General features: G+C 38.6%; 1 protein-coding gene across 3 annotated transcripts; it reads left to right on the forward strand.

The window, feature by feature from the left end:
* The first annotated feature begins 3,784 nt into the window (after positions 1-3,784).
* On the forward strand, positions 3,785-11,524 carry LOC124956262 (vesicular glutamate transporter 1). Of its 3 annotated transcripts, none has more exons than XM_047511801.1 (9): positions 3,785-4,032; positions 5,775-5,975; positions 6,067-6,287; positions 6,435-6,748; positions 6,841-7,015; positions 7,094-7,386; positions 7,673-8,053; positions 8,177-8,389; positions 8,462-11,524. In XM_047511801.1, the coding sequence occupies exons 2-9, from the start codon at positions 5,902-5,904 to the stop codon at positions 8,708-8,710; spliced, it is 1,920 nt and encodes a 639-aa protein (XP_047367757.1). In that variant the 5' UTR covers positions 3,785-4,032; positions 5,775-5,901; the 3' UTR covers positions 8,711-11,524. The 3 variants fall into 3 exon arrangements, with proteins under 3 accessions (XP_047367757.1, XP_047367755.1, XP_047367756.1); XM_047511799.1 differs by having other exon boundaries at positions 3,786-4,032; positions 5,794-5,975; XM_047511800.1 differs by lacking the exon at positions 3,785-4,032 and adding an exon at positions 4,195-4,370 and having other exon boundaries at positions 5,794-5,975.
* Positions 11,525-14,181: the final 2,657 nt, after the last annotated feature.

Below are 14,181 nucleotides of genomic sequence, written 5' to 3' on the forward strand. Positions count from 1 at the left end.
GACAACGTCGTTTATCTTTGCCCTTTAAAGCCGACCATGTGACGAGGGAGATTTTCAAGGTCGATCCAACTCTCCTCCTCTCAGGCGAATCCTGCCTGATCGCGACTAAAAAAAAATTTGAAATTGGAATATTGAGCGTTTGTTCCTGCCTTAACGACGTCGTTCGAAAAATATTCAGCGAAACTTCTATCGTGGAGCTACGTTTGATTTTGGACATTCGTAAAGATTACATCACCTTCAAATTGACAGGTAGAAGAAGTCAGGAGGCGAGGTCCTGTCTCTTGTTTGCGAATCGAGTCCGAGTACCGATCCGTCAGAGCGTGCACAGGCGTGACGTCGGGGTTATTACCAAAGGCGATATTGGCCCGATCGACCAAGGTATAATATTGAACATCGACGAGAATATAAAGGAAAAGGATGATTCATCGATCGAAGGAAAAGTAGAGGATGATGAGGTGAAAGGGAAAAGGAAGGTCCTAACGGAGAATATCAGTGACGATTCGTCGTTGACGCGTTCGACGACAAGTAAACGACTCGTTGTTGATCCTACGTGTCTTTCGAACGAAGAAATTTTATTCGATCGAACTGTCTTCTGTCGTCCTTCTTGCGAGCCTCCGATCGTCCTGTCCCATCATCGGTCGATCGACGAAAATGCGAATATTTTCAATCCTTGTTCGTCGAATATTTCCAAGAACAAGGATGACACGTTGAATTTGACAAAGTCATCGAAGAAAGAGGAAGAGGAAGAGGAAGAGGAAGAGGAAGAGGAAGAGGAAGAGGAAGAGGAATTGAGCGAAGACGTTTGCGCCCGAACGCTTTGCAGTTTGGTAAACAAAGATGAGATCGTTCGTACGGTCGAGACGAGAGATGAAAAGGAAGAAATCGTTATTAGCAGTTCGATGAGCATGGACAGTTTAACGAGAAGGAAAGAAGTATTACTTTCTAAAGAAGTAGCGAACCTCGATTGCGACTCGAGATGTTCCTGTCGTTCGAAAGTTTCTTCATTTTCGTACGCGGGACGAAAAGGCGAGGAAAAGCTTCAAGGTGCGTTGGGAGACGAGATCGAACGAGCGGAGAATTCATCCATGATTGGTGAAAAGGATATTCGAAGGGAGCAAGATCGCGGGGCTCAACTCTGTCCGATCGAAAAAAGAGAAAACCATAGGGAGGATCATAGGGACTTTGTATCGTTGTCGATTCAAACGTCGAGAACGAGGTATTGCGCGAACGCTAGTTCGACCGTTATCGTTGCCGCCGGTGGCAACGATAGAAGGAAGGGATCGCGAACGAAAGTAAAAGAAGGGCGACTTCGCGATAAAGAGTCGTCGAGAACGACTCTTAAAATGCCGAGGAGGAAAAAGGAGGGTGGATTTTTAGAAAGCAATTGCGAGAAACGCTTCCTCGTGGGAAAATATAAGAATCGTTTGCCGTACGTTTGTACCTGTAGGAAATGTTTCTACAATCGAAAGCGAAGGGAGCTTTCGAGTGGCGAGCCATGGATCTCGAGAATAGAAAATTACGTTGGCTTTCGAGATTCGAACTTGTTCTCAAAGAGTTTCTACGGCGGGAGGAGATCCATTGGCCGGCTTAGAAACATGCTCCGCGCTAATTTACGAAGATTAATGCAGAGGGGTAAAGCCGAGGTAAACGTCGAGGGGACCGCCGATCGCTCCGGAGGACCGTCGAGGAAGGAACTTTATCGAAGGGGAGAAAATGGAAGAGATAGGAAAGGAACGAAAGATGGGTCTCCGTTCACAAACGGTCGAACTCCAAACTGTTTCGATCGTATTACGATTTACGCTTTACGATCGTCCTTCGACGATCGTTCCTCGAAAGATCGCCGATCGACGGCCCATTCCCTATCGAAATTCAAAGAAGGATCGCCAACTCGCCGGGATTATTTATATATACCGATTGGTCCACGACGATCGAACAAAGGAAGTATTAAACTCGTCGACGGATTTACGTCTCGTTCTCGTAATCGCGATCTCGTTGGCACGACGAGATTCCTTTCCGAGATGAAGAGAAATTTCACGGACGTAGAAAGTGGAAGAAAATCTAAGGAGATACGAAAGACGTCATGCGAAAATAGAAAGGAACTTTTTTCGTACGAACGATTTGTCAACGATTACGAGAAACCTATCAGCGATCTTGGTTTAGATTTTCGATACAAATTGGAACAATATGTCGCCCTATGTAAGAACATTAGATATTCTTTTTTGGATAATGGGAAAGAGGAGGATGTTAGAACCAAAAAATAAATTCTTATTTGGCCTCGCACGAACGAGGTTGATTAACTTGCTCGTTATTCGAGGATGGAAGGGAAAATTGTTAATGATACAATCGAGTACGTACGACGGGGAATATTAGTTTTAGTTTTCTTTCTTTTTTTTTTTTTTTTTTTTTTTTCTCTCGACTCTTCAATCCTATCGATTTAGAAACAACTGAATTGACAGTACGTACGAACCGGGGTAGAATTGGGAATACAACGGAATAATATTCGCGATATTATTCGTCCGAGGAGGACGAGAAGATAGTGAAATTCGAGTTATTCGGGTCATAGGACTGCCGGTGGTGCGAGGATAAAGAATGACAGAGCTACCATTCAGAGAACAGCAGGCAGCCTCTGGAGCAGATCGATATTTCCTGGCAACCGTGGAGAGGGTGCCCACGCCGCGACCGCTTTACCCTCTGTTTGTAACAATGCGAGTCGGCTTCTAACGTCTAGCGATGGATTTGAGCCAACGCACCGATAGACAAGACTCATCTTAATTTCGTCGATCACCAAACATATCTTTACTTACGACCTTCGACCTATTATATTGTATTATATTATCTCGAGCGGTTAAGCAAAATCTCCTTGCTCCTTCGTCTTATTTATTTCTTTAATTTTAAGAACGAGATAATAAAGAGAAATTAGAGAGGAGTATGACGAGTTCCATATACGACTTGAGATAAATCCGTTCGGAAGGCATTTTTTCGTTCCGGGAGAGAGAGAGAGAGAGAGAGAGAGGGAGAGAGAGAGAGAGAGAGAGAGAGAGAGAGAGAAGACCAACGCGTATATTTTCATTAAAATACGACGATCTTCCTTTTGAGAGACCTACGGTTTCTTTGCATAAAGAAACGTTGAAATTAATTGGCAAGGGCTCGTAATATTTGTCAACGAGAGCTTGCTGCGATCTCGTCTCAACTCTTAGTTAATATCCTTTTGCTTATACCACTTCGATCTCAACCGATTGTTCAACGTAAAATAGTAACTTTAAGATAGCGAAAGGTAGAAATATATTTATGACAATATCGTATGTTCGATAGAAAGCCTCGAGCTTGACCTTGTTATATTTGACAAATATCATAGAGAAAGCTAATCACCGATGGATAAGGATTAAATATCGAAAAAATCACGAGTCACGATTGAAATTGATCAAATTCGTTATTAGATCGAATAATAAGCGAAGGAAGAGACAGTTGGAGCTCGATCCAAGGTACGATCGTTGAACGTCGTTAATACCATTACTATGGTTGTTTGCGCGTGCCGTTTTGTTGTTGCAAACGGTTTTCCCATGGCAATGTGGGTGGTCGAAGGGCAGGTGGGGTAGAAGAAGCTCCGCCTGGGGTGGCTACGAGTGGGGTCGATGGATAAACTCTATTGGCCAGTGATATCGATGCGTCGAACTCGTCAGCCAATGGGATCGGACGACCTCGTCGTGATGCGCCGACGACGTCTTTCCAAGTCGACTCTTCGAGGATGCCGAGGACGACCACCGCGACGACCGCGACGACGACGACGACGGTGACGACGACGACGACGACGACGACGACGACGGCGACGGCGACAGCGACGACAACGACGACGACGACGACGACGACGACGACGACGACGGCGACGACGACGAACACGACAAGGACGAGGACGACGTCGACGAAGACGTCGACGGCGGCGGTGGTGGCAGCTACGACTTAAGCGACGTTCTCCGTCGCGTACCCCGCATCATCCTATTCTCTGCTCGTAATCATATCTGGATTTCATTATCGGTGAGTCTTTCCCTTTTCTTTTTTTTCTCTCGAATCAAATTTTTACCCCCTTCCTAATTTCCATTTTAATTTTTTACCACATTCTCTTGCTTTTTATTTTCCATTATCTCGTGGGGTATAACACGTTTCATCCATCAGGGACCAGAAATCTTGTCTCTTCTCAAATTACGTCTTTCTTCGTTGCAAGTTATATGTGAGTGGTGATACGTTTTTGGTGATGTGATTCTCTTGAGTGATTTTTTCGAAAGATTTTAGGATCAACCAAAGTCGTTCCCTGGAAAAACTATTGATCGATACGTTTATCCGTTCTTCTCTTTTTTCTTCGATCAAGAATAATCGTAAGTGAAGCTTCCGAAAGATTGTAACTTCTCTCTCTCTCTCTCTCTCTCTCTCCCCCTTTCTATCTGCGGAGATAGAAATTCTATATACCATGGGGGGTTATATTGGGGTTTGCGGGACTGAAGGTTACGATAGATTCTATGATTTACGCGAAAAATTCGCTGAAAAAAAAAAAAAAAAAAAAAAAAAAAAAAAAAAGAAAAAAAAAACAAGAAGATAACAGTGTATTAAAAATAAAAAAAGACGATTAAAGGCGAGCTTTAGGCACCGACGATCGAATCGTTCGCCCTTTCGAAAGAGATCGATAAAATCTATCAAAGCGAGAAGAAAAAAAAGACTTTGGGGAGTAATTATCGACATGGAGGATGCTCAGTGTCCATTTAAGAGTTGAGTCAGCGTTTCCCATCGACGTCGTTCCACCCTAATTCGTTAACACGTGCTGTGCATTTTGTGCCTTTTGTTCGTCACGTGCCGTTTTAATATCCGACTGTCATTTTTTCGTGTTCGATGCCCTTTATAACTTTCTTTATCTCCTCTCATCTTGGCGCACCCTTTTAATCTTTACACCTCCATTTCGAAGATCGTTCCTCGATCATCGCGTCACGTGACTCCTCTCGTTCCACGTTCTTTTTTCTTTAGCTGTTATCAAAAGCAGGACGACTAGCAGTCTCGATTTACAAAACGTATTCATCGATTTGGTACGCGCGCGAGCAAGCCATTACGTAATTTCTCACGTGGCAATCGATACTTTATTTCGCTTACGCATCATTTACCGTTTACGCTTTCGAGGAATCATATAATATTTCAAAATTCACATTCTACGAATAGAATGGAAATAGGAATTGTTCAAAGCATGGCGATGGAATGAAAATAGGGCGGACAAAACTCTGAGAGTTTAAGTGAAAAATACGACCGTAAGACAAGGCTGAGTTTTATTTCTCTCTCTTTCTTCACGATCCTGCTCCCTTCGAGATAGATTCCCCGGAGAGTTCGGGGATTAGGGATGGAGAGACTGCCACTCCAAATAAACACCCCTACACTCTCGTACTTTTCCGCCCTTATATATGTATATATATATATATATATATATATATATATATATCTATGTACGTATGTATGCATGTAGCTATAGAAAGATATGTATATGTATATATATATATATATATATATATATATATATATATATATATAAGGACGTGGTTCGATAGGGTAGAAGTAGCTATTAAACAGGATATAATCCTCCAAAGTCCTCTTCCTGATCTGTTTTCTCCAAGTAATTATAAAACTGTCGACCGTCTTATTTTTCTCTATTCGATAGATGCATGTGTCTAGACGATGTAGATTAAGAGATCTTCGGTTGTGAGAAAAAAAGAGGACAATTTTTCAGTCCGCGTGTAACAAAGTTGTTGCAAATCCTTTCAGGGAATTTCGTATCGTAAGGAAAAATCATGTGACTTGGCCTACTCCAGGGATTGCCGAATAAAACAACGCAACGACGAAAAGTCCCGAAGCAAGGCCAATAATTGTAAAATGTCTGGATTCGCGTCGGCGAGTCTTATGGCCTTCAATTCCTTCAAGTCTAAAGCATCGGAGAAACTTTCTGGGTAATGCATCGTTTGTAGATTTTAAATGAAATGCGTTGCGTTCGACGTCGTCGTCGCTAAGTAACATTTCCTTCTAATACAATTGATACAGATTCAGAAGGAGTAATGCCGGCTACGAGGAATTTGAAATGCCTCCAGAGGCAAGCAAAGACAACAGAGGATTCGAGGATGAGCGGGGATACAGTGGACAAGCGTCTTTCGATTCGCTTCCAGAACCAGAAAGACCACCTTTACGACATATCGATACTTACTGCAAACCGGAATTACCCTGTTTGTCTAAGAGATACACCGTCGCCGTATTGGCTTGTTTAGGTGAGCCTTCCATTACTTTTCTCTCTCTCTCTCTCTATCTCTCGCAGGGGTGGGTGGTTGGTTGGTTGGGGGGGGGGGAGGGTCGGGAGAAATAGTATTATAGTCGTCGAAAAGTATCGTCGACAGAGGAAAACGATCGGATTGCAGGATTCGTCATCTCATTTGGCATGAGGTGTAACATGGGAATGGCAAAACTGGTGATGAAGAACACGACCGAAGAGGGCGAGCAATTAAAGTTCAATTGGACGGTCGGCACGGAAAGTGCCATGGACTCGTCCTTCTTTTGGGGTTATCTTATAACTCAAGTCCCGGGTGGATTTCTAGCCTCCCTTTACCCCGCAAATAGAATATTTGGTGCGGCTATAGCGATATCTTCATTTCTGAATCTCCTCGTGCCTGGTGCTCTCAAGGTCGATCCGATCGTCGATATGATCGTCCAAGCATTGAAAGGTTTTGTCGAGGTACGATATTCATTCCAAGTTCATATGCTTACATATATAGAGACATATAGATAATTAATCAAGGTATTAAGATAGTTTGATTTTCTTTTCAGGGCGTTACATATCCAGCATGTCATGGTATTTGGAAATTTTGGGCGCCACCACTCGAAAGATCACGTCTGGCCACCTTGGCATTTTGCGGATCGTACGCCGCGATGGTAATAGGAATGCCGCTTTCCGGTTTGTTGAGCAATTGGTTCGGTTGGACGGCGTCCTTTTACTTTTACGGTAAACTTTTCGATAATAAACTTTTTGCTATTGGCAAAGAATCCCGTCGACGTAACTTAGGCGAAATAATAATTTTAGGCATCGCCGGTTTAATTTGGTACTGTTTCTGGCTTTGGTTGGCTTTTGAGAAACCATCGAAGCATCCTTCGATCTCTGCGAAGGAGCTTCGATATATCGAGGACTCGTTGGGTCAAGGGCAAGTTCAGGCACCGATACCTACGTTCTCCACGACCCCATGGAAGAAATTTTTTACGTCGATGCCGGTCCACGCGATCATCGTCGCCAACTTTTGCAGATCCTGGAACTTTTACCTCTTGGTCCTTTTTCAAGCTCGCTTCATACACGAGGCCTTCAATATCTCTCTCGTCGAAGTATCTACGAGTTATTATTAACGCTTTTCTCTATTTTCAAACTTATATGTGGCGCAATATCCATAAATTCGTTTAATTAAAGAGCCTAAAGAAAGAGTAAACGCAAATATTTTAATTGGAACAAGTAGGATCGCAAAGCTTCTTTTATTTTTTCGTCGTCGTCGTCGTCGTCGTCGTCGTTGTCGTCCTCGTACATTGATTTTCTTCAATTTTTTCCTTTTTCTCGTTATTCGATAACGAACAAACATATCGGCCAATCGAAGATATTTTGTTCTTCTTTTATCAGACTGGCATGGTCGGTTCGATCCCACACTTGATGATGACATTTATCGTCCCGTGCGGGGGTTTGTTGGCCGATTATCTTCGTAGACGTGGCATCATGTCGACGACCAACGTTAGGAAGCTCTTCAATTGCGGCGGCTTCGGCATGGAGGCTATCTTTTTCTTGGTAGTTGCGAACGCAACCATGCACAAGGACGCTACGGCGGCGAATTTTGCTCTCATTTTTGGCGTTGCCTGCAGTGGCTTCGCCATTTCCGGCTTCAACGTTAATCATTTGGACATCGCACCGAAATACGCGAGCATCCTGATGGGCATGTCAAACGGCATAGGTACGATAGCCGGCCTTCTGGTACCGTTTTTCGTCGATTACATCACGAAAAATAAGGCGAGTAAAGCACGATCATATCGACTATATTCAAAGATGCAGTCGCATCTGCGATGCGAGGAGTGTAACATTTACGGAAACGAAAGTAAGATCTAGAATCTATATTATAAACGAATGTTTTAGGCTGCCGAAGAGTGGAGAAACGTATTCATCATTGCCGCCTGCGTTCATTTCTTCGGTGTCATATTTTACGGGATATTTTGTTCCGGTGAATTGCAACCCTGGGCCGATTCCACGATCGAAGAACAGAAGAGTTGGAATCCTATGGACGAGCTTAGTCAGGCGAAACCACCTGCTGTACCACCGGCCCCGGCGACGATGCAGTCCGAATTTATTGTGAGCTTTAACGCCATTGACGTTTACATCAGTTCACAACTAGCTCTATTTAAGGTATTACCTATATTTCAGAAACAACCGTCCCTCGGCGATGCCGCCGACGATTGGAACAATTATTCTCAATCGTCGATGATCGCCGATCATACGTACGGGCAACAACAAGATAAGACACCCGTTATAAATTACGGATCGACGGAGACAAACAGTAACAATCCATTTCACTCGACGAATCCGTTCGCGACGGATCTAAACGCGACTTTGGTCCAACCGCCTGCCAGAGACGATTATACGCACGACGTTACGCAGGATCAATGGAATTGAAATTGATTTCTTCGCGCTATTCGCATAATGAAAGTACGAGAAAAGAAAAAGAAATGGGAGGATGGAGCTGACCGAGGAAAGTATTCTTCCGTCTCCGAATGTTTATTCATCTTTGTTTCATTTGTTAATCCCCGCTTGAGTGTCTTCATCTTGCGCATTCGCCCGTCGGCGCAAAAACGCGACGTAATGAGAGGCCGACACGTATTTGTTTCCAAAGAAAATGGAAAAAAAATGAAAAAAAAAACAAAAAAAAAAACAAACAAAAAAAAACAAAAACAAAAAAAAAAAAACAAAAGAAAAAAAAAGAACAAGAAAAAACCAAAACAAAACGAAAAAGCGACGTTTAAACGACGCTCTCCGAGAAAAAAAAAAGAGAGATGGAGAATCGATTCGAATTCTCCTATCTAAGAAAAAAAACTTCTTCCAGAGAGTCATTCGCTATTGCGAATGCAACGAGAAATAATTAATGAAAGTAAACGAGACAATATTAGAAACTTTTGTTAGCTTAGAAAAATTTTACGAAGAGTTTAATCTCAAATCATTGATATGACGAAGATATGAAGAAGTCGTTAATGATAAAGAATATTAAGAAAAAGAGAAGAAGATCTCTTTTTTTAGTTAGTTATTGAAAATCGAAAAAAACGGTGCTTGTGTACAAGCACTTGCGTACCCTATGTACAGGCAAAAGCGAAGACAATAAGAATCTTTTTGCCGACAATAAGCATCATTTTACGACAATAATTGAATAGAGAACATACCCATAGGTATGCGCTAGTGTTTACGCGAATATGAAAAAATGCCTAGATGCACCTAATTCGGCGAAATTTCAAGAAAAATGAAAGGAAGAAAGTCGGAATTTCTTGCAAATGCGGCACCAAATCTTTCCCTATGTTATTCATTTAGTTTTCTCTCTCTCCTTCCCTCCCCTCCGCCCTCCCCCCCCCCTCTCTCTCTCTATATATATATGTATATATATATATATATATATATATATATATATATGTATGTATGTATATATATAAATATTTTCTCTGTCTATCTATCTATCTATCTATCTATCTATTTCTCTTTAAAAGACGAAACAAGGTCGTCTCGTGATTGTAGAAATATAGCAATAAATTAGAAAAGGATTTATTCAATCGATACGGATATTAGGAGAATTTTCCCGTCGAAAATTGCGTGAATCGTGACATTCGAATGAAAGTATCCGCAAGAAAGTGATAATATTATTGAAAGTAATAGCGTCGTAAGATAAAACTCGATGAAAGTACTATTGATTAACAAAAGACAGACAAGATAGAAGAGAAAACAAAGTGAAACGACGAAAGTAAATTGAAAGTAAATCGATAAAGTTTTAATCGTGAAATTAAGAAAAAATATATGTTACATTATACATGGTTTAGATGTATTTCTATCATCTATTGATATTATAGGTATATGAATATATACATGCTCCTCTTCTACCTATTATACATATACACGAGATCATGTACTGTAATAACATGTATATATGCAGGGTGTTTACTAAGTACCTGTAATGTGAATTTCTGGCGTTACATTATCGTGTTAATTCGTTAGATAAAAAAGAAACTTGCTTCGATAGTCACTCGATGAAACTGACGGTACCGATGAATTTTTCTCTTTCTTTCTTTCTTTCTTTCTTTCTTTCTTTCTTTTCTCTCTTTTTTCCTCACTCTTGAAATGATGTCACGTTCTGAGTTTACTGCAGCGTACTTACTTACATAACGTATACACATATACATTAGCATTATTATGATCGTTTTTGACCACAAGTTATGAAAAGAAACGAGAGAAAATATGAGATTATGTGGAAAATTGAATGGATCGATCATCTATTTCCATAGTTTCACTAGGGACGAATCGTAATAATACACATCGTGTATCGATGATAAGGAGGAAATAAGTGTGAAACCAATTATCGAGCGGCATCTTTTTCGTTGCCCGATGAATTAGTCAATTTATGCGAGACCTTTTTAAGACGACAGATACATATATAGATATCGATATACGTGTAAATCTAATGAAATGAAAAATTCTTATTATATACGCATACACACGAACACATGATAGGTATATAAACCCATTGTTATCATTATTGTTATTATTATTACTGTTCGTACATTCGTATTTAAAGAAAAGAGAGAAAGTGCGTAAGCGAACGAGTTTATAGAAGAATACGCATCGTTTCGTAATAATTATTGTGAGTAACGGCTATAATAATTATATTAAATTGGGGACAATATGGGGACAATACGGGCGAGCAAAGCTAATAATCGTGTTAGGAACGTTAATTAAAGTTGACGAGAGCTTTACGAGAAACGTTGCATACCCATTAATATAGCCTATGTGTAAGCATTTAATAAGATAAATGTCGTTTGATTTCTACATTTTAGAATTGTGACTATTTTCCGGCACGTATCTATTTGCAAACGTATCCATCGTAAATTAAGAACATTTCGAAAGGTTTTATTTGATCGTGCGTTTGGTTAAAGGATAAGAACAAAACAAGGTACATGTGGGATAGATATTTATAGACAGAGAAGAATCTCTGTCTCTTGAAAGAAAAAGACAAAAAACAAAAACAAAAAAAACAAAAAAAAAACAAAAAAAAACAAAATACAAAAGAAAACAAAAAAAAAAGAATCAAAAGGAAAAAAGTAAAAAAAAAAAAAAAAACAAGAAAAGAAAAAAAAAACAAAAAGCAGAAAAAAATAGAAAAAAAATACAAACGTAGTATTACGACTGAGACATTGTTGATGTATTAATTGATTTCCTTATGCGATGTGTCGACAATAATGACAAATTCACTTGTAATCGTTTACACGATACTTATTGATGAATACGTGAGCAACACTCGGAGACTAGATTAGGATTTGTTGTGCGATATTCGTTATTTCTACTTACGACAATAAGTCGGCATCGAGAGAGTAGTAAGGGCAACACAATCGAGAGATCAGCGCTCGTTATCGGTTCTTTGGGCAATTTGTTCTCTTTCTACGAGAAGAAAAAAGCGCGAAGGCGGTTATGACTACTCGAATCGTTATTATTAAAAGCCGTTCGTTTCTTGCATCATTATCAATGAATTATATAAAGTCGTTAAATCGATTTTAATGAAATATTTATATTCAACGTTACACGTTTAACTCGCCTATTTCGCGTCTTTTGATTATTAGAACAAATTATTATAGATATGTATATCGTTCGCGCGTCAACTATATACACCTGTACAGGTATATATGCATATATGTATACATATGCGTATATATTATATATATATATATATATATATATATATATATATACGCATATATATATCTCGCTTCGATCTAAAAACTTTTTCGACAATAGAGACTGTGCTGATAATAATTGGAGCCACGATTACATCGTCTTCTTTCTGACAATAATATTCAATAACGTTCAACAATATATCACAATAAAATGCTGCATTTGTAGTTTTCGAGTAAAATTCGAGTTGAAAGAAATCGTCGTATATTAATTACCAATGCGAATCGTTCTCGTACATACCAATTCGCGATTTTATTCGCAAATGCTCGACGTCAGCAAAGTTATTTTATAATTGTAAATAGATCGTAATTGTGGCTCGTCCTAACGTGACAAGAAAAAGTAAAATTAATATTATTTCGTTAAGAGTGTACTATATGTAATATTCACCATTATACATTGGAGTAGTGACCGGCCTAAAGTTAACACGCGGTTTCATCGTTGATGGAATATGGGGGGATGTGGATGGGTATTGGAAACGAAGATATAATGAGATCGTACTATAAGATGACGTTGATTGTAAGAATTATTACACGAAATATCTAGGATAAGTTCTAATGCTGTTCGAACAATAATACTGATACATTTATATACATATACATATAAATATATATATATATATATACATATATGCACACACACACACACACACACACACACACACACACACACACACACACACACACACATATATATATATATATACATATACGTACATACGTAATACGAATATAGCTTGAAAAATGATAATAAGAAATCATTCTTTATCAAAAAATGATAATAATATAACGAGACAATATGTATGTATAAACAATACGGAGTGTACCGACGTAGACGTGCTGCGAACGATCGCCTTGCGAATATATTATATCGTTCGCTCGACGAATAGAAAGAGATTTAGAATAGATTAGATAAATGTGTATTCGAGAGGACAATATTTTCAGAGACAATATGCTACACAATATGTTCCATTATGTTTCACTATAAACATAGGTATGAATAATATACGTATACGTCGATGTTAATTCATTAATCTCCATTTTTGTGTTCTACTATAATCGGTACACTCGGTAGAGAATGCTCTAATAATAGTTATATATACTAATATACCTAAAGTACATACGCCTAAGTACCTACGCATAATACTTGTATGCATGTATAATGCTATACGTTATTTTGAAATCATCAGCAAACATAATAAGGAAAGAAAAGAAATGGTAAAGGATATTGATCGAAAAGAAAAAAGATATTGAACAGAAAAATGGCAAAGTTCGCCAAGACGCTTCTCCCCGAGAAACCAATAATATTAACGATACTAATAAAAATAATAATGATAATGATAATGTTAATAATAATAGTAATAATAATAATAATAATAATAATAATAATAATAATAATAATAATAATAATAATAATAATAATAATAATAATAATGATAATAATGATAATAATGATAATAATGATAATAATGATAATAATGATGATGATGATAATAATAATAATAATAATGATGATGATGATGATGATGATGATGATGATAGTAATAAAATTAGTAATAAACAATGATAATAATTAATGTAATCGTGTGCCATCGTCGAACAAACAAGTTATAAGCGTTTATCTATTTGTAATTGAACTTTTCTTTCATATGCGACACACTCATAAATATGTACTTGAGTGTGCGTGCTCGTTCGAGAATTCATAATGAATTGATATTATTATTATTATTATTATTATTATTATTATTATTAATATTATTATTATAATAGACAATAACGGACAAAGTTTACGTGCAAACGAAAGTAATACGTTATAATGACAATAAGGTGAGAAATCGAAAAGAATTGATTCTCTTTCGTACTGCGATCGTCTTATCGCAACCTGCAGATATTTTCTTTCTCGATATATTATGTGTTTCTAATACAATCGATGGTTTTTAAAATGGCATTGTCGAGTTTTACTGGTCATTCTCGTAGCACTCTTTCTCTCATTCTCTTTCGTTTGAACGAAAAGTTTTCTCCGCAGTAAAGTCGTTTGCCGTTAATTTCACGATAACCAATGACAATATCGACGATCGCACTGACGAGGATTAGTCGTGATGAAATTATTACAATTTTAAGCTTTCGATGGTTCGCCGTTAGTTTATATGTATATTAAATCTCGAAAGA

The sequence above is a fragment of the Vespa velutina genome, chromosome 21 (genome assembly GCF_912470025.1).
Source record: "Vespa velutina chromosome 21, iVesVel2.1, whole genome shotgun sequence".
Taxonomy (NCBI): Eukaryota; Metazoa; Arthropoda; class Insecta; order Hymenoptera; family Vespidae; genus Vespa; species Vespa velutina.